Source organism: Grampus griseus (genome assembly GCF_964374135.1).
Source record: "Grampus griseus genome assembly, chromosome: 6".
Classification (NCBI taxonomy): domain Eukaryota; kingdom Metazoa; phylum Chordata; class Mammalia; order Artiodactyla; family Delphinidae; genus Grampus; species Grampus griseus.
This window is the reverse complement of record NC_139000.1, coordinates 48,312,113-48,337,273: the sequence shown is the minus strand read 5'-3', so window position 1 is coordinate 48,337,273 and position 25,161 is coordinate 48,312,113. Positions and strand designations below refer to the sequence as shown.

The window sequence follows — 25,161 nt, the reverse complement described above, 5'->3', positions numbered from 1 at the left end:
CTCCCCAAACTCCACCATGATTTCATAATAAATTCTAATGTTAACCAGAGTCAATATGCACTTCCTGTGTTCTCCCTTTGGGTGGACGAAATGCTGCTAATGAGGAAGGGTTCAGCTCAGATCTTTCTGATGACCAGGAAAGCTGACTCTTCAATCCTCAGCCCTCTGTTTTAGCAAAGGTGCACCTGTTTTTCCACCCTGCCTCATTCTACCAGAAATTGCCCACAGAACCCCATGTGGACCCAGAGACGTCAAGGCTCGTTAGCCAACAAGAACTGTTGATTCCTCTGCCTGGGATTTAGGACTTGAGTGTTTGCCTGCAGGGTTGCAGGCATGTGGGACTCTGTGAGGCTTGTGAAATCTGGCCTCCTTGCAGAACAGGGACAGCCTGTTCAGTAAGGGTAAGAGTGCTTGTTGCTTCAGTGATGGATGCCAAAAAAAAAAAAAAAAAAAAAAAAAAAAGCTGCATGCTTATTTGGCCAGTATTAGGGCATAACATCTCTATTTTCCTCCTATTTCTCAGGGCTTAATGATCTTAAGCTGAGGGTTCAAGTTAAAAGATATTTATTCTGTTAAAACTTATGACAACTTTATTACTGACATTCTGGGAGCACTACTTCTAGTCATTTTCCTAGCCTATATGAAATATAGGCTTACTTCCACTAGTTTAAATGGCTTGAAATGATCCAAACAGTATTTTCAAAGGATGGGCAAATTATTTTAAATCCTGGGAAGCGGCTTTGAAGGGCCCTATGACAATTGCCCTGGCCTGACCCATCTCCAGTGAATTAAAATCTCAGTCTGCTTTTTTAAAAGACCCCTGGAGAATGAGATACCTTATCGTCTCCAAATATATCCTACTGTAAAATTGTTGATTATGGCAGAAAAGCACTCAGTCAGCACAAGTTTTCCCATCTATTTTATGTTTGTCTAACTTTCTAAAGTTAGCTATGCATTTCTACTGAATGGTTGATCCTAATGTAGACTGAAAAGCAGCCATGGGCACTTATCACTTTAGATAAGTGCAGAAAAATCAATACTTATTTCTTTTTCTGTGTAAATGGAAATAATGAAGCCATGATGGCATTGGCTGCTACAAAAATGTATATCCTAGACTCTCTAAATCCACAAGATAGAAATGATTTGACAACAAGCACAAGTCAACAGAAATGCAGTCAAATTTCCAGAATAAACCTTTTTATGCCCATGACAGTTGGAAGTATGCATGATGGTCTTTACCTGTACACGTTCCTATTTATTTATCCTCCCTAAATCTATGTATTATTGTTTTATTATGTGTCCCCTTCCATATAGCTTTTAGTTTCTAAACTCTTCTATTACATTTTTACATCAGGCTGGAAACGAGAGTTAAAAATAAGGCCAGAAAACCAAGTATTGATGTTTACAATAAAAATTTATTGAGCACCTACCTACCTGCATGTGTCAGGCACTGTGCTAGACTTGCAGGATGACAAAAGTGAGTATGACTCAGGCTCTGCTCACATGGAGCTCACAATCTACAGGTGGTGAGGGAGGAGGTGCAGGCAGACAACCGCTCTACCAAAGAGGCAATGCTACAACACAGGTTTATACAGAGTGCTGTGGAAACGAGGGTTATGTGGTGAATAACTGAGCCTAAGAGGATCACATGTGTGTGTGTGTGTGTGTGTGTGTGTGTGTGTGTGTGTGTGTGTGTGTATGGTTTCTGGTAGTATTTCAGAAAAAAGAAGATTTTCAAGCTAGACTTAAGAGTGTAGGTTTTTGCCAATAAGTAGAGTTGGGAGAGGTTGGACTTTCAGCAAATGTCAAAATGGGACAAAAACACATCGAACAGGGCATGTCCTTTAAGAGAAACTGCAAGTAGCTTGGAATGGGTGGGACATAAGGTCCACAGGCATTAGGAAGGAGAGGAAAGCTAGAAAAACAACAAATGAGAAGATATGGAAGGTCTTCCAGTTAGTGAAACAAGGAAGAGACTGAGTCCCACCAAGAAAGTTGCCACCAGAAGGACCTATTAGTTCTGACCAGCAACTGAGACCAAAATGCCAGTCAAACATTTGCAACCCAAATCTTTCTAATCTGAAAGGAGATCTCAGCATTCTTCCCTACGTGTAAAAGAACCTAAGTCTTATCAGAATGGTGGACAGTTACCTGTTTCAGACTCATTTGTTTACAGGAACTGTCCCAGTCCCTGAACAGAGAGTTCCAATGTGGAATGGGGTTCCTTCCTAAAAAAGAGAGAGCTCCTAGCTTGAATTGGAAAATAAGTCAGATAAACAAGACAGGCAAATACCAAGAAACAGGTTTCATTAAATTTGTTCTACTCCTTCAATATTATTCTTTTGACTCTGTTATTTTCTTGATTGACAAGGTGACTTTTCATTAACAAGCGTGGCAAACAGTTCAGTGTCACAGACAACTTCTGTCAAGCCACTTTATAAAATGAAGAGAGGGCAGATGTTTAAACTGTAACTGTCTTCTTCACACAACCTATCTTTTGAAGGGAAAATTCTTTAAAAGGCAGAAAAACTTCAAACAACACATTCAGTTGAGAGCATCTGGAAAATGGCAAGTTATCACAGTCCAAAGTTAACTGATCATGAATTTGGTATTTGTATTTTGGATGGTCTTCTACTTGATTGGTTGATTCTACCAGTAGTAAAAAGTCTGAATGATTAGGCTGAACACGTTACAGCATCCAAGGAAGACAATGAGATGTTCCTGATATGCATGTAACCTGCCCAGAGGAAGTTTAACATCCTTTTCAGGTCACTTGATTTGAATCCAGGGCTGTCAGTCTCTGAGAATATAAATTCACTGTTTCTTACTTCCAGGGCTTCCTGGATGAAGCTCTGCTATGACCTTTAACTTACAGAGTTGTTATTTATCTCATGGAACAGTTATGAGCTCAATGATGGAAAACTTCATGTCATGGTTACCCCAATGCATTGGATGATGGTGCAATGATCAAAAAGATGCCAGTGATGACAACTGAACGTCCCTTTGCCTTCCCAGCCTCCTTCATATATTCTCAGGCATAGGATGACAAAGGGAAGTCCACGAGTCACATGAAGAAAGACTGTAGCCATGGGCACACGATCAGGAGCTCCTCTGTCTTCACCCCTACCGCCCATGCCACCACCCTGTCCTACTTCCTCCTCCTCTTGTTCCTGTGAATTCCTCTACCATCTTGCCATTAACCACTGTCCTCCACCCAAAGTTCTGCTGACGATTATTCCCAGCTGAACCAATACTCAACCCGTGTCTGACACAGAGTTTGTGTTCAAATAGTTGTTGAATGAAATAATGACCCCCAAACCCTCCAAGGTAACAAAATTTTAGCGGAGTGTCTTTTTGAATGAAATAATGCTTCCTTATGTGGGGTGAAAAGAGCAAGGGTTTTGGAATCTTATCAGCCTAGGTTTGTACCTGTCTGTACCACTAACTGGATATAAAACAAGGGCTTAACTACTCTGAGATGCTATTTCATCTACTATAAAGAAGGAAGATAATAATTCCTACTTTGAAGGGTTTTTGTGACTATTGAAAGAGACAGTATATATGAAAATGCTAGCACAGTGCCTGGAATATACTTGGACCTCAATAAACGCTCATTTCTCTCTTCTCTGTCTTATGTGGTATTATTAAGATGAAAAATAATAGGGAGTAATTAATCTCTGGTGTAGTTGGATGTCTTAGAAGAGATAAACAGCAGTCACAGGGAGGGACAGTGTTAGGAATTTGTAAAGGAAATCATTATTTCTATGGTTAATTTTCTTGGTTGGGGTTTAAGAGGAAATTCATGTTGTCCATTAATTATACTTACCAATTGGGTCTAATTGGCAACTACCCCAAAATGAATAAAACAAGCGGGAATCAAGAGAGAAAAACGGCAGGCATCCTGTCAAAAAATAAAATCTTTGAAATTTCTACAACCCAATGGTTGGATTCACATTTTATTAAAGCAGACCAATCTCCCAATTTATAAATTTACACATGTGATGGCAACCCAACTGCATATTCAGACCTACGCAAAGCATCAAACAGCACTCTGTACCAGCTATGCCTTGTCTCACTGCTCCCTCAGATGAACGGGTCCTTAAAATCAACATTCCCTTTGCTGGAGGACATAGCCTTCATTATTCTGTTTCAGCCTAGATAACTGTTGTAGTGGTTAAAGGGTTAAATGAGTTAATCCATGTTAAGTGCTTGTAACAATGCTTGGCACTTAGTAAATCCTCAAGAAATGTTTGTTTTTGTTATACTAATTATAACAATAATTATGTCTTCCAAGGCTGAATAAGTACTGGATTCCTCCCTCCCTCCCTTTAAAAACATTTTTTTTTCTGATTTCTAGAGATACATGTCTTATTCTCAGGTAATTAGCTACTTCTGACCTAAAAGAAGTACTTTTTCAGAGGCTAATGTACTTAACTTTTCTTTTTAAAAGGGAATTGAAACCATTGCCAATGTGTCACTCAACATAGCTCATGTTATTTACTGAAGAGATCCCCACATTTCCCTCTCTTCTCTCATGGGCCAAGAAAATGACTAATTAGATAGATAGATAGATAGAACCATATATATCTATATCTATCTGTCACATATTATCTCTATCATATACCTCTTTCTATCTGTCTATCTATCTACCTACCTACCTACCTTTCTATCTATCTATCTTCCAAAAAAAAGTCGTCAAAGACATTTCATTATAACAGGTTTCCTACCAATTCTGGCTATTCTATCCCAAACTGGGAGAGAAATTTAATGGTAAGTAATGTCTCTGGAGTTGTTAACTTACTAACAAGCTAGTTTTATGCTAGATGACTCAGGCGGGATCTCATTTCAAATCTAGGCCTCAGGAGAATCTGCCTCTGCCCCTTTTTGCTCCTTCCCTAAAACAGCATTTACAGAGGGGCCCAGATCCTTGAGTTAGGTTCGAGCCCTAGTGTCCTAGAATCAAGCCAGACTTCTAGAGCAGCCACAGCTTGGGGTGGTAGTTGTTGGTTGTTGGTTGGTCAGGGGATAGCTGGCTGGTGAGAGGCATAGTAGGGTCTCACCTCACTTTTCATAAAACATCACTTGGTAATTTCCTCAGTGCCCATAACTTGGCAGGGCTGCCTCTTCATAAGAATGTACTCATTGGGGAAAACACAAAGCAATATCACTTGAAGCACAAAATATAAGGGTTGGTTCTTCTGGATTATCAATAGTTTACAAAATAACAAGCCAAGGAGGGTCTAGGTCCTGGCGGCCGAAGAGTGTGGTAGGTAATGGTCGTCAGCGCAAGGGTCATTTCATCACTGGGAAGGAACAGCCCTTGCCCGCGGTGATGGTGGCTAGCAAGATGAACAAAGATGCGCAGATGAGAGAAGCAATTAACCAAAAGTTGATAGAAACTGGAGAAAGAGAATGCCTCAAAGAGTGGCTGAGAGCTAAATTAACTGAATGTGGCTGGAAGGATCAGTTGAAGGCACACTGTAAAGAGGTAATTAAAGAAAAAGGACTAGAACACATTACTGTTGATGACTCGGTGGCTGAAATCACACCAAAAGGCAGAGCCCTGGTACCTGACAGTGTAAAGAAGGAGCTCCTACAAAGAATAAGAACATTCCTTGCTCAGCATGCCAGCCTTTAAGATTGAATTAGATTGTGTTGTTTTGTGGTTTTATTTCTGAAAGTAAAACTTGCCAGACTTCCCTGGTGGCACAGTGGTTGGGAATCTGCCTGCCAACGCAGGGGACACGGGTTCGATCCCTGGTCAGGGAAGATCCTGTATGCCGCGGAGCAGCTAGGCCCATGCGCCATAACTGCTGAGCCTGTGTGCCTAGAGCCCGTGAGAAGCCCGCGCATCACAATGAAGTGTAGCCCCCACTTGCCACAACTAGAGAAAGCCTGCACGCAGCAAGGAAGACCCAACGCAGCGGGGGCGGGGTGGGGGGGAACTTGTCATAAATTAGGAATCGATTTCCCAAAATAAAATCCTTTTTTGTATGATGGTATACAGTTTTCAGTAATGATGCATACAATTGTATTGATTTTTTCCCTAAATGTGTTATTTTAATAAATATCTCATGAATTAAAAAAAAAAGTAACAAGCCAAGAGTAACTACTGTACATTTTCCAGAAAGTTACTAATTAGCACCTTCCTGAGAACATAAATTCAGTTTGGGAGCACACACCTCCCCAGGCCACTCCACTACTTTGTGCAACAATTAGACAGCTTGTTAAATATTACGAGCAAACCCTCAAAGAGCTGATGACACAAACCCTCCTGGAAATTTACCACAAAAGCGCTTGTTTAAGGAACCAAGCACAAAATTGGCTTAGCTGTGTCTTTCCTGCAGACTGAACAGCACACTGATATTTTTAGTTTCTTTCTTTCCCCCCACAGTTACCAAGTCCTAATGAACAAAAGTTAAATGACATTTTAGTGCAGATCAACCAGATTTTTGCCGATTTGTTGCACAGCTAAAAATGGAAATGTCTGAACATCCAGTGTCTGTTGATTGTGATTCCAATTCTCTTGATACTTCCTTGCTTACCCTTCAAGATGCAGTGGAGAAATGGTCTCAAGGGGAAAAACTGGAGAAGAAAGGGCTAAGGATTTTGCATCAAATACGTTGATATCCTAAGTGCCCTGCTTTTATTCCTTGCTCAGGTGCCTGGAGAACCTTTTCTTATTTGAGTTCCCCTGGTGCTTTGTTAAACAGAATAAGAGAAGTACCTCCCAAACTAAGGTAATGACAATGCTGAGCAAAGAGCAGCAGTTAGGAGTTTGGAGTCATGAGTTCAGGTAAAAGCTGTGCCAGTTAATTCACTGTATGAATTTAGGTAGGACACTTGATTGACCTTTTCCAAGTGGGCTTTCCTATCTGGAAAATGAAGGCAATGAACTAGGTGAAATATATATATATATATATATATATATATATATATATATATATATATATATATATATATATATATATATATAAAATACCAATGATAATATATAGTTATGGATATATAGAATCCCATGAGTATGAATAGCTCTGCTTCTGCCCCATCTATATATCTATATCTATGTATACACAATAATGTTCCATTTATCATATTACACTATATTCTACCTTTACATCATTCTATTAAGGAGGGTCAATAAAAGGGAAACAATGAAACATCTATATCTTATCCTTATGATTTTGATGATCGTGTTTCCTAAAGAAACAAACTAAGCCTAGTTCGCATATAGACCTTATTTATATTTGCAGCTGAAATTTTGCTTATGAAGATAGGAAAAACAATTTAATGAAAGTAAAATAAATGTAATTAGACCACATGCTATGCACTACCTTTCTAAATGTTGAAAGCTTTCACCCGCATAGCTTGCAATCCATTGCCCACATTCCATCTGTCAAAATCTTCCTGAGAATACCTTGACTACACTGCCCCCATGAACATTCCATCCAGAAATGCTTTCTGTCTGAATTCCTGTTGTATTTCGTATCATTCAAGGGCATTTGACACTTGTTGCTGTTTAATGCAGCCCTTTGCATACTGAGAGCCCGTGGAGCACAACAGTTGAGGCATGGACGCAGGCAGACTTCTTGGGTCTGCCACTTTTTAGCAGTCTGACCTTGGGGGCTATTACTTGACCTCCTTTGTGCCTCAGTTTTCTTTTTGGCCAATGGGAATAATAATGGTACTCACTTCATAGGGTCGTTGTAAGGATTGAATCAGTTATTCCTTGTAAAGTTTTAGAATAGCACTCAATAGCTAGTTATTGCTAACTTATTTGTAAAACTCTAAGTTCTTCAAGTGCACAATTATGTCTTATTTATCTTGCCACCTCTATAGTGCTTTATATATTGTAGGCACACAAGCAAATACTGGTGGAGTAACAGAAGAACTATCAAGGGGAAAATAACAGAGGGAGCGATCACTACTTATTTTAGATGACAGATATTTTGAGTTCTCGTTCTTGCCATATTTTGAAAAGCTGACGAACTTCTGACATGTATTTTGGCTCCATACAGAGCATCTAAAGAGTACAATGGAGTCAAGAATATAGTGGGAGCCATTTTTTCCAGTGTGAGCATCACAGACAATACTCAACATGAAATGGCTGTTGAATGAGCTGTGTGTGAGCCTACTCCATCACGGGGAGTAGGATCCAGGGAGAGGGGAGCTGGACTTTGGGGTGCCCAAGAGCCTAATAAAAGGAAAATGAACAATTTAGCTCTACTGAATTGTGCTCATGGTAGAGGTATAGAAGTAGGGCATTTTCAGGAGCCCCATTATACTAGGCTACCTGGTTATGGCTAAGGATTGGGAATAAATTTAGGCTATTTTGTCATTTACCAACTCCAAACAGGGAAGATAATTTTGGCTCTGATTCCAGCCACTATCAAATATAAGATTCAAACCTGTTATGTTGTCTTATTGTTTTATACACATCCTTTATATGATTTGAGAATATTATTCTCCATGGCATGTCTTTGACCAGCCTCTTCCATTAGGTCTCCTGACTTGACTCTTTCCTTTTGTCTTAGATGAAGCAAAGAATTGCCAGCAGACTCAGTGAGCAAGAGAAATCAAGGTGTGTCAAACACAGCTGTGTTGGCTCCTTACCCACAGGTCAAGAATGATAAACATACACTTGTGGGAAGAAAGTACTGAACATGGATAGGCTGACTACTTCCAAAAAGTTTTCTTCCTTCATCCATCCTTCCTCCTCTCTCCCTCTCTCCATCCCTCCTTTTCTCTCTCCCTCCCTCCTTCCCGTCCTTCCTTCCTTTTATAAAAGCTATATTTGGTCATTGTCAAAAAACAACACTGAGAGGTTTTTAAAAGGTATTTAGTGGAAAATGTCAGTTCTCATCTTACTTCCCTTACCTCAAAAGTCTCATTCTCTAGAAGCTATAATTGTTCATCTGTGTCCTTTAAGATATTTTGTAAGCATATATACACACACACACACATAATTTTAAAAAACATAAATGTGATCATAAACACACAGTTCTACTGTTGTACAATAGGCTTTAACTTAAGAAAAGGACATAAAAACTACCATTGGGTATCTTTCAATAGGAGCCCAAACAGAGCTATTGCATTATTTATAATAACTTCACAGTCTTTCACTGTATGTCTACAGTGAAAGACATACACTGTATGTCTATAAGACATACAGTGTATGTCTATAATTTAATTAGTCACTTATTGGTGAATCTTTGAATTATTTCCATTTTTATTACCATAAACCATATGGCAATAAATATGCATAAAATAAATCCCTAGAAGTAAAATTACAGGGCCAAAAGGTATGTGCATTTAAAAGTTAATAGGGGTAGCCAAATTATCTTCCAGATAAGGTTGCCCATATTTGCACACCCTCCAGTACAGATTTCCATACACACTTATTGACACCAGATATTTTTAAATTGTTTTTTGTCAATTTGATAGGTTAAAAAAATTTCATTGTTGTCTTAGCTTTCATTTCTTTAATTTTTTTTTTTTTTTTTTTTTTTTGCGGTATGCGGGCCTCTCACTGTTGTGGCCTCTCCCGTTGCGGAGCACAGGCTCCAGATGCGCAGGCTCAGTGGCCATGACTCACGGGCCTAGCCGCTCCGCGGCATGTGGGATCTTCCCGGACCGGGGCACAAACCCGTGTCCCCTGCGTTGGCAGGCGGACTCTCAACCACCGCGCCACCAGGAAAGCCCCATTTCTTTAATTTTGAGTGAAGTTGAGCATTTGTATTTTCTTCCCCAAGATTTTCCTGTTGATATACTTTGCCCATTTTCTTACAGGATTCTCCTTTAGGATTTGTAGATGCCCTTTGCTTATTATGTAAATAAGCTCTTTGTCATGGTTGCAAATATTTTCTTTGCGTTCCCAATTGTTCTTTGAATTTATTTATACTATTTTCTAATGGGGTTTCTAAACATTGAATCTATTTTCTACAGAAACTTAGTTTGTCTGAATGGAAAAGTCACAATACCTCTGAGTTTGGTACTATAAAAAGATGAGGGAAAAAGATATAGGCAAGACAGAAACAAGGCCAAGAAACTGTTCTATTCAAAGAATACCCAGAGAGGAAAGGCAAAGTTTATTTTTAAAGTGCCGGCCTGTGGTTTCATTAAATCTGTACGGCAATAGATCCTCGTAGGCTTTATTCACTTAAGATAGAAAAGAAACCCCAACTGCTTTTAGCTCTATCTTTTTGGTTTTACTGAGGAACACAAGCTAAAATCAAAAGAAAAACTAACTAGGGTTGGATCAGTAATACACATGTATCTCAGTCTCTAAAACAAGGTGACCCAGCTCACCATTTGTTAAGAGAAGTTCTACTAATTAACCTTTTTATAACTGTCAGTGTCAGGAAATACTCTTAATTATATATTTATAGGCATTCAGAAGGTTTCAAGAGCCTTTCAGCTGTATCTTGCCAAATTATTACTTATCACTTAGGGGTTATAAAATGTAGGAATGTCAAACTGGATAACTGGTATAAAACAGCTTTAAATCCCTCACAAATGCATCTGCTTTCCAGGTCTCCTCAAACGTTTCCTCAACAGAGTTGGAGGATGCGCTGCTGCTTTTTTACTCCCTAAGATGGGTTTCTCGTCCTTTTTCCCCAACTGGGCCAAGGCCCAGTTACAACCTTTCCCCCTCAGGAAGGATTTGAGAGGCGAGCAATCTCCATTCTCCTGCCTGTTACCAAGAGTACAGTCCTGTGTAGGTCACGTGAGAATTATTTCCTAGGATTTATCTTTGAAAAATTAATATTAAGTACAATGTCACAGAAACACGGAACTGAATCTCTTCTATTTATTTTTAATATTTAGGCATTTAAAGGTTACAAATGATGTGCAAGAAAATATGTGGCTATGGATCCATTATGGAATGTGTACAAACTATGCATAGTAGAGCCTGTGCAATTACTTTGAGGCTAGGAGGATCTGTTTGAGTTAACCTAAAAAGTTAACTAAACCAGGATGGTCTAAAGTAATGTATATAATTTTAGACAGCTAGTCTCAATCCCATTTCAAGGGGAAATTACAATTTCCAGAACCAGTGGAAGACTCTTCAGCTACGTATCACTAAGAAACACACACGTGAAGAGTGAAAGGGCATGATATGAAGCATATGCTACAGGAGTCATTTATGGACAAAGCTACTCAATGAACACACTAGAACATGTAGGTGTACCTTATTTATGAATGGCAGGTATGTTTTACCTCATGTGCCAACTCCAGCCAATTCTTAATAACCATCTGTAATGCTATGCTGGAAAGGTGTGGCAAAAAGTGCTGGCTGTACCCTAATATCTATTTTCCTACTTCATAGTGATAGAATTTTAGCTGTATGCCCAGGATAAAGACTACATTTTTGAATCCCCCTTTTGCTAGGTGTAAATATGTGACCAAATATTGGCACATAGGATGTAAGCCAAAATCCTGTATACGACTTTCTCATTGTGCCTTTAAGGGAACAGGTCATGACTTTTTCCTGATTCCTTCTGAGCAGAATGTAGATGTGACAGTGAGTTCCCGCAGACCATGAAAACAGGGATGTGCAGAGCAAAAGAAAGAAGAAATCTGAGTCCTCAACATTGTGAGGCTACCACAAAAGGCCTGGACTCATGTTCAGAATAACACATGCATAAGGAATAAACTCCTGTCTCATTGAGGCATCCATTGTTTTGAGTCATTGTTACAGCAGCAGAACCTGTGTCTTAATGAATGCAAAATGGTCCTGAGCTGTAACAAGGCTCAGTGGGAAAAGTGTCCCGCTAGGTCTGCAATGTCAATAGTGGGCAAGGGACCCGATGGTTCCATGCCAACTCTAACCTCTTACTCTATGGCTATCCAACTTACTCCAAAATGGAAAACTTTCCAAGGAAACTCTGATGTGACTCATACCTTAGACTTTCCCTTTGTCATATGCCTCCCTCTCTGTGCTATTGTTGACACTCAGGCTTCGTCTCTCTGTATTTGGTATAAATACAAAGAAATGAGACTTACTTAACAGTCATAATAAGAATAAAAATAAATAATTTATGTAGTATTTATGATACAAATTATTTATTTATATATAAATGACTACAATCCTTTAAAATAGCCTCCCAGGAAGCTACCTGCTTATTTCAATAATGCTGCTGTTGCTAAAATATTTTTGGAATTTTTTGGAAATTGTAAATTCACACATTTCTTATAATAATATGACTGGGTCAAAATCACTAAAATATGTTTCATGCCAAATCAGCAACTCTTTATTGAGCACTTACTATGCATGACATTAACTGTAGTTTTGGTGTCAGAGAGGTTGGTAAATAGTAAGGATTTAATAGTAAGGATGTCAGTAGTATTCTTTAGATAATCTATGTCAAATTTCCAGGGTAAGTTGGCTTCATAATTTAACAAGAGAAAAATACTAATACGTATAAGGGGTCTATTACAGTCCAGGGAAATGAGAGACATATACTAGAAATGAAATGTGAATTTTTAAAAAGCACTGCTTTATGGCATTTTACATCATGAATTTATTCATTCACTCAAGATTTATATTACTGCCCTGCTCCCTTATTTCCAACATAATTCTCAGTAATATATAGATTAAAAATTAGAGGTCTCTTTGTATTCAGTTTCAAACGCTTTATTCTCCTAGAAACTTGGTTTATTAAAATATTCCCTTGGCAATGAATTCTAGTTAGTAGGCTCTCCAGGGGCCTGCAGGTAAAGCAACCACATTTCTGGGCTTCTGTTTCTACCCCCAAATCAGCTAATAACGGTGGACTGTAGGATTTCTCTGAACATCAAGGACTCTGACAGTAGAGCCCCCAGCATTGAGCACATTTCTGGAGTCACTGAGCCTGAAACATACAAAGCAGTGGTGCTAAGAGCAGGTGCTGCCGAAATGGAAATTCTGATTTACTTCTTGAGTCAGTTCTGCCTGTTAAGCAGGTCAGTGTGTCTCTTCAAATGAAAAACAGCTTCCTTACAGCCATTATGGCAGAAAGGTCAATTCAAGTCCATTTACAGTTTTCAAATAAGCTGAGAGCTCTAACACAGATGATGACTTTGGTCCTCACCCAGAAGAGAACTGATTCAGAGCAAATGAAGTTGGATATAAGGGAGAACTTCCCAACAGCAAGGGATGTTAGGATCTGAAGGACATGTCAGGGCTGACATCCAGCCTATGATGTGGATTGAGGACACTAAAGTCTTCATAGGTTGTTCAATATTTTAAATCTCACTGCTGGCTCATGATTGCTGCTTTTTCTACGTCTTTAGACTAGGACAGAGTATCTTGGAAGTGTGTGGCCCTGCCACATCAGGTGTGGGCTATTGGAAAGATTTGGGGAAAAAAAAAAAGAAAAACAAAACTCAAGGAAACATACAGGGTAGTGTTTCCTAAGGGATGGATTGGCATTTGGTCCAGGCAATTCTGCATATGAAACCGTCCAGCACAAGGTAGAATATTAACATTCCCTCCTCCTCTGTGTGTCATTTGGGAGCACCAGAAATTGTATCAACCAAACCCCTCTGATATTTTAAAATACCTCCTACGGGACGCAGTGTCACCTTAGTTGAAAACTACCACAGCCATGTTTAAGAATTATCACCAAAAAATGGTGGTAATGGAACAAGGATACAGTCATGAGTATTTTTTCTGATTATGGAAATTTCACTGAAACAAAATGCTGTAAATTGATGAGTGTCACATCACAAAGATGATCTTTTTAAAATAAAATGTCCTGGAACCCATGAGACTTCACTCTATGGATTAGTCTGTTCATGGGACTCCTATACCAAACAACTCAGTGGAAATCAGAAACATCTGCTCCCATCATAAAGCATAACTTATCAGGGATGACATTCGGTGCTACTGGGTGACATTATTATCGTTATTATTTTTTGTTAGTTTGTGTGAGTAAGCACACAGTCATATATAAATTGGTATACTGGCTTAGGGACTGCATAACAAAACATCTGTTCTTTTTTCCCAGAGAATTCTAAATAGCAATATCCTCAAATACCAAATTTGATTGTTTCATGAATTCTGTGATCATTTCCGCTACTTGTTTGCTTAGAACTGCCAAGCAGATTTTAATCTACTGCTTTAGAGAAAGTATTCTTTGTGGCTTCATTAGATGAGGCTATGCTCAAATGTCAGTTGTTACTCTGGGGCAAAGAAAATGCAGAGCATCAAATTCTCTTTCAAGAAAACCCTGACAGTGGCAAAAGCAATGGTTACAAAAATCTAAACCTACTCAGACATCCCCATTCATCAGTACTGCAGAATGGGTGTATCTATAATGACTACCATGGGGACAGAGTCTCTTAGACTAGATTTAGTCTGACACAGATTTCACTTTATAGTATGAAGATGACAAAGTTGGAAAATTCTAGCCTCATAATGAAATTTCCTACAAAGTTAATGTTCACAAATTAATTAAGATATGTAATCCAAATAAAACTTTGCATTTAGCCAAACCTAAAATAAAATTCAAACACAACGGAGTATAACACTTTCATCAATTAGAGCCCCAAACAAACTAGATTTCTGTCCTCTTCCTCCAATCTCCTTTTTAAACAAAACAGTAAATTATAAGAAGGAAATCTGATATTGGCCCAAATCTAAACTTGACATATAAATCTTATCTTATATATTCGGGACCAATTCACATTTAGCCCAAATTCTAACACCTCCACCAAACAGAGTTCTCTCTGCAAACTTAACTGACATTCATAATGATTGCTCCAAGACACTAGAATAGCTTGACTCTCTAAAGAAATATGAAATTTTCTCCATTATATTCTTCACTCAAGCAAGAGGAACAACTACAGTTTAGAATATATTTTCAACAATGAAAAAACATGAGTTTTCTGTTTATTGCTGCAATGATCAAGACTTTAAATGAACTACTCTTTAAGAAGTAATGTTAATAGAGGCTTGATAATATGTTTCAGAATATAATTTTGAGTCTCATTTTTTTCTTTGGACCCTTTCTGTAACCCCAGAGATCCATGGCTTTTCCCTAACAAGCAGAGACAGGTTCGCTTTGTGGTAAAGATATTCTGACAGACATCCTAGACTCTGATGGGCTTCGAATGAAGGTCTGGATCTCAGGTTGGAATCTATGGCAGCCCATCAGGCTATATCAACACAGAACATGGTTTCCCACTAGGGGACCGCTGTGCCACCGAGAAGGCAGGAAGGGAATCAGTGTTTCTGAACTGCCACGTGCCAGAATCCTTTCATAGGTTGACTCATTTAATCACCACACTGTGAAAAATTATCATCCCTGGTTCACAGACACAGAAACAAAGTCTGAGAGAAATACAGTAATTTACCTAAGGTCACAGAGCCATGAAGATCTGAACCCCCAGGTCTCCCTGTTTCTCTCAGCTTATACCACTGGCAAGAGGCAAAGCCTTCCTTTTTTCCCAAAAGTTATGTTCTTCCCTTCAAACGCTTCCAAGAAAGCCACAATTGCTGGGGATTTTTCTAATCTTCCTTTTTAAGAACTGCAAGGTAATATTTGTTTTAAATGTTTTTTGGCCAACTTAGTGTAGAATTTGGGACAAGAGAAAATGATTATCAAAATTTTAGATAAATTTTAACATGTGATAACATAGTTCTTAATTTTTATTTTTTTGAAAGAATTGTTAAAGGATACCTGGATCAGTATTTTCCATTATGTTGCTACTAAGTTAAGGAAATACTTTAAAAATCTACCTTGCGTGTGGCCCACGCAAGTTAAAGAAATGCTTTGGTGCTGAAATAGTTATAGATGAAATGATACACTGTTTGGATTTCTTTCAAACTTACCCGGAAGAAGATGTAGGTGGTTATATACATAGAGAAAACAAGATTGGTTATAGGCTGATAAATGTAGAGTCTGGGTGATAGTTATGGGGGTTATTATAATATTCTCTAATTTTTTTGGAAATTTTTTAAAAGCAAAAATGTATGCAGAAAATATGCTTGGGATTTTATAGGTTCATCAGGCTACTTACACGTTACTTTCTGGAGCAGTCCCTTGGTATTCAGTCTTTCTGGAGCAGTCCCTTGGTATTCAGTCTTTCAGGTAACACGTGTTTATTGAACAGCTACTACGTTCCCAGCATTGTGCTAACTTGATTCAACTTATATGAATATGTAAACAACAATAAAATATGAGGAACTGCTTATTATGAACCTTTGTTTACTTAAATGGTTTGAACTTAACATATGTAATGCTTGGCAATACTAACTAAAGGTGTGGGTCACCTTTGATAATTCTCTTAATCACTTCTCTGCACCTTATTCTGATCTTTTAGATGAATGATTTTATGTTCTCGTGAATGGGCACAGATGTGGGTGGGAAAGCACTGCTTTCATCCAGACACTGACAATACTCCTGGGATATAGGTATAAAGAGTACACATAGCCTCACTCCCTTGCCTCTCTCTTCCTCTTTTCTACTTGCCTAGCAAAATCCCAACAGGCTCTCAACCCAAGTCTCTGCCTATTCTACTACTCAAGCTGAACATGCCTGGAAAAAAACACACATCCCTGATGATTCACGCCACTGCAAATTTATGACCACAAATATCAAGTGGGCAGTCTTACATTTCCCTAGTCAGCTCACTCTCCCAGGCTCTACACTTGTTTTTTTTATTTTCTCCCTAATCTTCTACACCTCTTCCCTTTCCACACTCTTAGCCAATGACCTCCTGTATTATTTTCTTCAGATATAGAAAGCATCTATAAAGAACTACCTGATCTTCCCAGCAGAAAATGTTCCATCCCACCTACATCTGCGCACATAAACTCTGCCTTCCCTCCTGCTACCCAGGATGAAACTCTTCCTGTTCTACCTATGGCCACGTTCTTCATTTGTGCACTGAGTCTCATCATCTCCCTCCTTCTCAAGGACTTTGTCTCAACTCCCCAGAGATTAGTCCTCAACTCCCTTTTCTGTAAAAACTTACTCCTTAGGGGCTCCCACTAGCCCCATTCTTTGAAGAATATACTGGTGTCTGTAAGGATGACTGTTCAGCATCCTTGATGTGTCTATTCCTCCCCCTGAATGCTCAACTCAGTAGCAAGTTCTCTTGAGTTCTACCTTCAAAATGTATCTTAGGACCAATATCGTATGATTCTACTTATGTGAGGTACCTAGAACAAATTCATAAAGACATGAAGTTGAATCATGGTTACGGAGGCTGAAGGGAGGGAATAAAAGTGTTTAATGTGTACAGAGTTTCAGTTTGGAATGATGAAAAGTTCTGGGGATGGATAGTGGTGATGATTACATAACAATGTAAACGTACTTCATAGCACTGAACGGTATACTTAAAAATGGTTAAACTGATAAATTTTATGCTATATATATTTTACCACATTAAAAGAAAGATCAGTTAAGAAAACAGATATGTATAAATTTGAATCCAACCGCTTTTTACTACTTTTATTGCTGTCACCCTAATTCAAAACACTATCATCTCTCACCTGCATTACGGCAATAGCCTACTGAAACATCTACCTGCTTTTAATCTTGCCCCATGCGTCAGTTGGATCTCTACACAGAACAGCAGAGTGATGTTTTAAACCACAAGGGAGATCCTATAACTTGCCAGATCAAAACTCGGTCAGAATAAAATTCAACTCTTTACAAAGGTCGTACTCTTCATCAAATACCTGGGTCTTTGTTCCTGCTTTCACTCCCTCCAGAATGCTCTTTTCAGAGCTGGCTCCCTCACTTCATTCAGGTCTCTGCTCATATATTACACCATACCCAATCATCTAATCTAAACTATCCTCCCATCACATACATGTGCATGCATGCAGACATGTGTACCCATGACACATACATATATCCCTTCCTCTGCTTTATTTTTAACAGCTCTCTTACTACATATATTTGCCTATTTACTTATTTACTTACTAGTCTGCCCCTCTTGACGTAAACTCAATGAATTATCTACTGCTGCTTTTCTAGACCTTAACCATGACTGGTACATAATAGGAGTTCAAGAAATATTTGTTTGCTAAAGGCATTATGGGGATTTTTTGAGGCTTTGCATGTTAAATTTGAAGTTTAGAAAATTTCAGATGGAAGAGTGTTCCTAAGTGGCTCACGTCGGAAAGGATTCTCCTTTAACAGCAAAGAAGTCCTTCAGTAACCAATGACAACACTTCAGTAAGGACTGTTAACAGCAAGAATGAGTGGAGGGAGGGGAGAGTTGAGATAATGGATGCCAGAGTGCTGAGAAAAGTCTAAGATGCTGGTGCTTATAATATTTTATTATTCATAATTGTCATGTTGATGAGAAAGGGCTTAAAGGTCTCTTGAAAATATTCTTCAGAAGATTATGCTATTTATGCAAGAAATAGACTTGTGGAAAGAATCCTATGGTATGCATGTCATCCCTAAGTGATGAAGAGGAATGGCACTTTAATGAGTAAAATGCTGAGTGTATTCAGACACCTCCAGGGTCGTGCTAAGTGTAATAGGTGGTGATAGTATTATTGTGGTATCCTGGTGGAGGGTCTAATTTCAGGAGGCTAAACTGGGGTTTCCCAAAATTGAGTTCTCCTGTTGTATTTTAGATTTCTTAGACTTTTGAAGAGGGAAATTAAGAAGTAGGTGAGATTTTTAGAATTGTTATAGAATAAAATTTTATTTTAATAAGAAGAATTACATTATCACTAATTATTATATAAAGAAAAAAATAGTGTTCAGATTAGAACAGAGAGTTACATTAAAGGTCTATGTTCTTAGTTCTGCTGTTTCTTATTTTAACCAGGTCAACTTTTCCTCCTTTTTTCTCAGTCAGTCCTATTCTGGAGACTTCCAGGTTCTCAGTGGGCACTTTGCTTTACTGCTAACTGAATGGAGATCTCAAGGTCCTGCTCTACTTCCGGAGCCTGGGCCACTCCTTAAGCTCTGAGGCCCTCGCTGCTCCTTCCCTGCTTTGTGGGGTGAATGCAGTAAAAAGAGAAGTAGAACTAATGACTCCTGAGTCTGACTTGGAGGGCGACCTGCAATCTCCATTTGCCTGTGATGGAGGTGGCCCAGGGACATGGGACTTTCAATGCTAAATCTGAGAAAGTCCCTGGGAAACCGGGACAAGTTGGTCACCCTCCCACTACTAAGTTCAAGGATAGAACTGGTAGAAGAGCTAAGGCATGGCATCATTCACTACAGCTTGTGGCAAATTCTTGGCCCTGAGCTTGTAACTTCCTGTGACCTCAGGGATCTCCTCTGGGCATCTTTAACCTTTTTCTTCTTATTTAATTATTTGCACTGAATGGGAGTCTGTGAATTCCTATTAAGCCTCAAATACAGTCCCCAAAACAAAGAGGAAAATTGTGTTTATAAATTATGACGATTGCAATGACTATTTGCCTCTCTCTGCCCCCATCCTGTTCCAGCTACTATCACTTAACCCAACCTAGGGGCTCAGCCTCTACCCCAGATCCGAGGCCTAATCCTGTTTGTGGACTCGGAACATTTTAGGAGTCTCAAGCCAGCTTCTCTGACCTGGTGCTTCAGCTTGGAACCTGGGTCTGTGTTTATCCCCTACTTTGCGCCCTAGACCCTTGACTGGGATTTCACTTGGCAATGTGTTTGCATGCCACTACCTGCCCTGATGTGCTCGCAAGGGTCCAGTGTCACACGAGTGGCATGAGACATGTGCCTGGGGTCCTGGCTCCTCCAGCATCCCTGATGCCCTGACCACCAGCCTTGGCCTTCTCCTGGACTCTATGCTGCCGGGCTCTGCTCCTCACGGAGGCCTGGCCACTGTCTATGAGCCTCCCCTTCAGGGCAATCCCCACGCATAGCAACTCTGTGAGCTTTGGAGACAGGTGCTTCCCCAGGCACAAAGGTTACAAAACAATGTCCCCTCTGGGATGACTAATTAGAAAAGAGTATCCTTTCCTTGGGCACCTATAAGGCACAGGGCTTGGCAGACAGAGCCCTGGCTGGGTTTTAACTCCTGCTGGCACCATCGTAGCTGGGTGTTTAAACTTACACAACCGCACACCTAGCTCTTCTCCTAACACTAACAAATACCTGGCCCAGCTGCCACCAGGACCTGGCACAATGGCATGCTTTGTGTGTCTGGACAAATTTGGTCTCACTATTGAGCACTGAACTTGACCCTGCATTTGCTCTTTGTCTACCCTGCTCCCGTCTTCTTCAGCTTTCAGGTTACTCCTATTTAGGCTCATTCTTAACCTGCTGGTGTAAAACAAGTAATGCTGTAGCCTATAAAAACCTAAATGGATAATATTAATGATATGAGTTTTGTCCTTCCTGTCAAATATTATAATAAAATTCAATTTTAGTTTAACAAAACCTACCACCCATCGGCTATAGTGCTTTGTTACTTTGGATCTCTGCTGGTTTCTGGATGGATTTTCTAGTCTTTTCTACTCTTTTTTCCCCAAAAGATGTTTACCTTTGGGTAATCCTGTGTTTTCTCTTTCCAAAGATAGTTGAAGATTCTTAGAAGAGAGTTTTCTAATACAATGTTGACTTCAGGCCTACACCAAAATCTATTATTCCAGAATTCTCTGTGAAAAAGATGAAGGTATGAAACTTGACTGCTTAAACAGCAGTAGCTCCTAAAACGTGGAACCAGAAAAGAGAGTACAGGAAAGAGAAGCTGTGGTCTGATAGGTTGGGACATCCTAGCTCTGGGAGGAAGGTGGCAAGAGCAAGCAAAATCCATTTGGGACAGATGCAGAGAAAAGACTGGAGATGAGAAAAGCCATTTGGACAGGCTGAATCATATTACACTGAATTTTTGAAAGCTTATCAAGCCAAAGAGAATCTTTTGTTACTTGGAATTGCAGGCTTTGAAAGTTTAATCAATTAAATACAAGTTTCCCTGATGGAACATACAATTACCAGAAAGCTTGAGCCTGCCGCGAAGCCATGTGTTACTTTGTGAAAACAAATTGAATTTTATTTTGTGAGGAAGGTCAGTAGATTATTTTCATACCTCTACCACATTTAAATGCAAGCCACTGAGTGTGCTGGGGAGCGTTGCTGTTTTTACAATGCTACCTTCTCATAGTTAAATGGGTACACGATAAATACTGCATAGAACACATAAGTACTTAATAGTATCATTTCAGTGTACCTATGGGCTAAGTATTATGTGGTACCCATAAATACACACATATATCTAAATATATAGGTATCTAGAGACAGTGAATGAATACATACATAAAATTAAGAGACAGAATTAGTTTCATCAACATGGTTACACATTATGCTTTAGTTTAGACAATGTCAGTTCCCTGGAAATGCCTTCGCACAGCCAGATCTATGCTAAGATCAAAACCTGTTTTTTTTTTCTTTTTTTCTTTTCTTTAGCCACCAAAAATAGCTTAATAAATAGAAAAAAACTTCTCCAGGGTGCTTTTCCTCCTTAGAGTATTGTGTAAAAGATGTAGACAAAAGTTTGGAAGGAAAAGCTTATCTGCATTTATAAACCCCAGACAGGGTTGAATTTTTCACACATAATAAATGAGCTTGAGTCCACTAATTGTGTAAACACTTATTGCGCCTCCAATCATCCTCCTCTAGATGACTTCCTCTAATTCTAACCATTGGCCCAGTAGAAAGTGATCTGTGTTCAAAATCTGCTCAAGTTTTCTCACTTTCAGCCTATTTGAAGGCTGAGTGGGAACAGTAGCCGACTTACTTGTATTTATCTTCTGGAGTGAAATATGCTTTTCCAGTTGTCTCCTAAGTTTCACCTCTGCTCCGTACTTTCCGGTGGTCCCATTGTCGGCCAGAATGAAGTGAGAATGCATGCTGTTGAGAACAGTGAGCTTGCTCATGGGATTGGACATGGTCTGATATGGCCGGACAACCTGCAGAATTTCAAAAAAAGGGGCAAAGTCAGAGAAAAGAGTGAAAAATATGAAAAGGAGAACCAGACAGACAGGAATGAGAGAGAGAGAAGGGAAATCAATTCTTTGGTACAGTGAAAGGATAGTCTACATCCTCCTCCTAATACTGTTTTGGGTAGAAGCAAGATTTACAGTAAGTATTCCATTAATTTTCTGGATTCATACAGAAATGAGAGTTTGTGCTTTCACTGTACTCAAAAACTGGCAAGTGAATGTCTGTTTCATTTTGAAGTTGATTGTTTATATGCTGATGAACCAAAAATAATTTTTAAATTTAGCTATTTTGTTTCTTTCTTTCTCCTCTCCTTCATGTCCATACATCTAATAGGCAGAGAAGAGCAACCATGATTCTGGAGTACAGTGGAGGATGGGGAGTGGAGGGTGGAGAATGGGGTCAGGGGTGATCTTCTTTGTCAAGCCCATTCAGCAATCTGAAGGTCTGTTATTTAAACAGACCTTAAGACACCTTAAGGTGTCTTATTAGACACCTTAAGTGGAAATGCTGAATGTAAAATAACTGTATCATGATATAAATAAAAATCAGGTTCACAATGTTCATCTCTGTCTTAAATTTTTGTTGTGTTATTTTAATTTCATGGTGAATCAGACTACCTGAAACAGAACAATTCTTAGTATGGTCTTTCAGACTTTTGATCTGAAAAGAAAAACAAAACCTATTGTGCGCCAGTTGCTTTATATACATTATCTATACTCCTTGCAACAATCCTGCAAAGTAGATGTTGTTATGTTTATTTTGTAGATGAAGGAACAGAGATGGAGATTAAGTAGGTTTTACAAGAGTTTACCACGCTCAGAACCAGAAATCACAACCAGGTCTGCCTGATTCCAAAATCTATGCTTATTCATTCCCCTTTCCCAAACTGCTTAGACACAATGGAAACAAGATGACGTGTTGGAAACCTACTCCTAAAACATTTAGGCAGAAATTTCACTCAAGACTATGAAAAGGAACATTTAACCAACTCACTGTTACACGGTGTCCATACAGTTATTTCTGTACTGTATCACTGAAATTGACAAGACAGAAATAAATGCTAAGGGACTTTTATTTCTGTGCCTTTATGCAGTGTATACATTAATTATAGAGTTGAGATGCACTTGTTCATTTTAAGTATATAATAACTCATCAGGCAAAGCTGTAATTTGCTAAAGGAATTTAGCAAAGTAGTTTGCTAAAGGAATTACAAAGTGATTCAGTAAAGACAGCATCAGTAGAAAAGATCTCATAAAAGCCATATTTTACACCTTGATGCTGATTCAAAACCCCACATTTCTGTATGCCTGGCAAACAGAATCTACTCAATGAATAGTGAATGGATTAATTCAAAAGACTTGAGACAGACATGCTTTTATTAAAAGTTGAAAAATAAAAACCCTCTCTTATCTGAATTGTTTGGGAATTGATCTAATCTAAATTTAAAATGGGTAATTCTGAGCTTTTGAAATATCTTTCAGACCTTTTAATAAATGTCCCTATTTGTTAATATACCATTAATATACCATTAATTCACAGCTTATTCTAGATGGCTCTCATTTATAAAGGAAGCCTATAAATTTGTGATTATTGTTTCCAGTAATCACATGGAGCAGTGTTCAATTACCCCTTTGTCTAGATGAGTGAATGAGAGTACCTCCTGAACTACAGAGAGAGTGGTTGGCTAACCCCATCCTGAGTTCTTTTATCACTGGAAGAGTAGGTTGCTTGTGGTTAAAATTCCCATTTTGCTGTTACGCATTTTTTATCATAAAACATTCATTCTATAACAGAGTGCAAGTTAATAAATATTAATGCTTTGTTGAAAAAGGCTTAGCAGAAAGACTTTCTCCTATTCTTAAAGTACCTCTGCACTGTACTTCTGGATAAAAGAAAAAGCTTTAGTTTACTGTTTTCTCTTTCCTAACGGCAGTTCCCCAAGGCTCCATGCCAAGAAGGAGGGAACCCCAAAGCAGTTCTGTGAGGGGCATGGGACAGTGGATTTTCTAGAGGTTAAACTATTTGTGATGGAGAACTCCAGACACTTGTTCTAGATGAGATACGGGGCACGTTTTCGAATTCTTGGGAGCTTAATTAAAGACCACCAGTGAAAGTGATGTTTTCAAACAAATAAAGGAATGAAAATGATTCTGGGTCAATCTGACTTAATCACCACAATCTGAGAATAAAACACAGTTAAATCATCTGACTATATTCTATATATCTGTTTCCCCCACCACAGGATTCTAAGGACATTGATGCTTCAGCCTTCTGAGTTTTGACCTTCGTTTCTTGTGAAACACGGTGCACCAGCTCTTTGGGAATACGGTACATTTGAATTAATCATGATAAGAGGATCAAGTTTACAGTGTCACTCATGAATTTTAACGTCTTCATCTTACTGCTCCCCATTTCTTTGGATCTTATGTTAAAGTAAGTTAAAGGTAGTTATATTTTGCCAGGGATTTTTTCTGCCGAATAATGGAGGATATAAATCCAAAAAATAAGTTAAATGTCCTAAATTATTTTCCAGTCATCATTGGAGGAAGGTATGTTGAATCCTGGAACAATCATGAACGTTTGAGGCATGGAAATCTCTTTGAATCCCAGTTCTGTCAATGGCTGTGTGAATCTGAGTCTCACATTTTTAATCTGTAAAAGAGAAATGATAAAACCACTTACCTCATGGGGGTTAGATGAGATTATATGTGCAAAGTACCTGGCACCATGCCTGGCTCCTAGTAGGCAATCTACAAATGTGAATTTCTTCTCAAGTCCTGCTTTATCTTAACAACTATAAACTGATTTTCCAGTTGCAAACTAGTGACCAAAATGAAACGATGGGAGACAATTCAGTCACTTTTGTTTTACACAGGGATTTAAATCAATCAATATGAGTAAAGAAAACAAATTTATCAGTTGCCAAAATATGCAAAGTGGTTTTTTTTGCATGTCCTCCTAGGTCATTTAAGACGGTGATATTCTGGAAATATTTGTTGATTAACTGCAAAGTTGGAAATAACTTCCCAAATACTTCAGAGGAATGCATTTTGGTCTAACTTGTCTACAAAATACACTTAATATTCTTCATAACAAACATACCAGCAGTCTATTTTTGTTCAAGTTACAATTTGCATTTCTACAAAAGATTTGCTGATCTTCCTGTTAAGTTTTTCAAACAGAAAAAAATAATGCCTTTGTATCACATGAATACAAATGAATTTTTCCTTCTGACAAAATTTTAGAGGTAATGTAAAACTTT

General features: G+C 38.7%; 2 protein-coding genes across 22 annotated transcripts in view; one reads left to right on the top strand and one right to left on the bottom strand.

Annotated features, from left to right (window-relative positions):
• The window catches only part of TRPM3 (transient receptor potential cation channel subfamily M member 3), a gene marked incomplete at both ends in the record, with an annotated part of 787,829 nt that overhangs the window by 204,389 nt on the left and 558,279 nt on the right, over positions 1–25,161 (bottom strand). For 15 of the 21 annotated variants that reach the window (XM_082657236.1, XM_082657222.1, XM_082657237.1 and 12 more), the window contains one exon: positions 21,694–21,865. In XM_082657236.1, the coding sequence (XP_082513362.1) occupies positions 21,694–21,865 (172 nt within the window). Of the gene's footprint in view, positions 1–3,826; positions 3,902–21,693; positions 21,866–25,161 lie in introns of all 21 variants that reach the window. The other 6 variants (XM_082657218.1, XM_082657229.1, XM_082657233.1 and 3 more) reach the window with 1 other exon arrangement.
• Positions 5,234–5,687, top strand: LOC309824378 (transcription and mRNA export factor ENY2-like). The gene has a single exon (XM_082657240.1). It carries the CDS (start codon positions 5,333–5,335, stop codon positions 5,636–5,638), a length of 306 nt encoding a protein of 101 aa, XP_082513366.1. The 5' UTR covers positions 5,234–5,332; the 3' UTR covers positions 5,639–5,687.

Coding starts and splice junctions, on each gene's coding strand:
- LOC309824378 (XM_082657240.1), top strand. CDS start 5,333: ATGGTGGCTAGCAAGATGAACAAAGATGCGCAGATGAGAGAAGCAATT.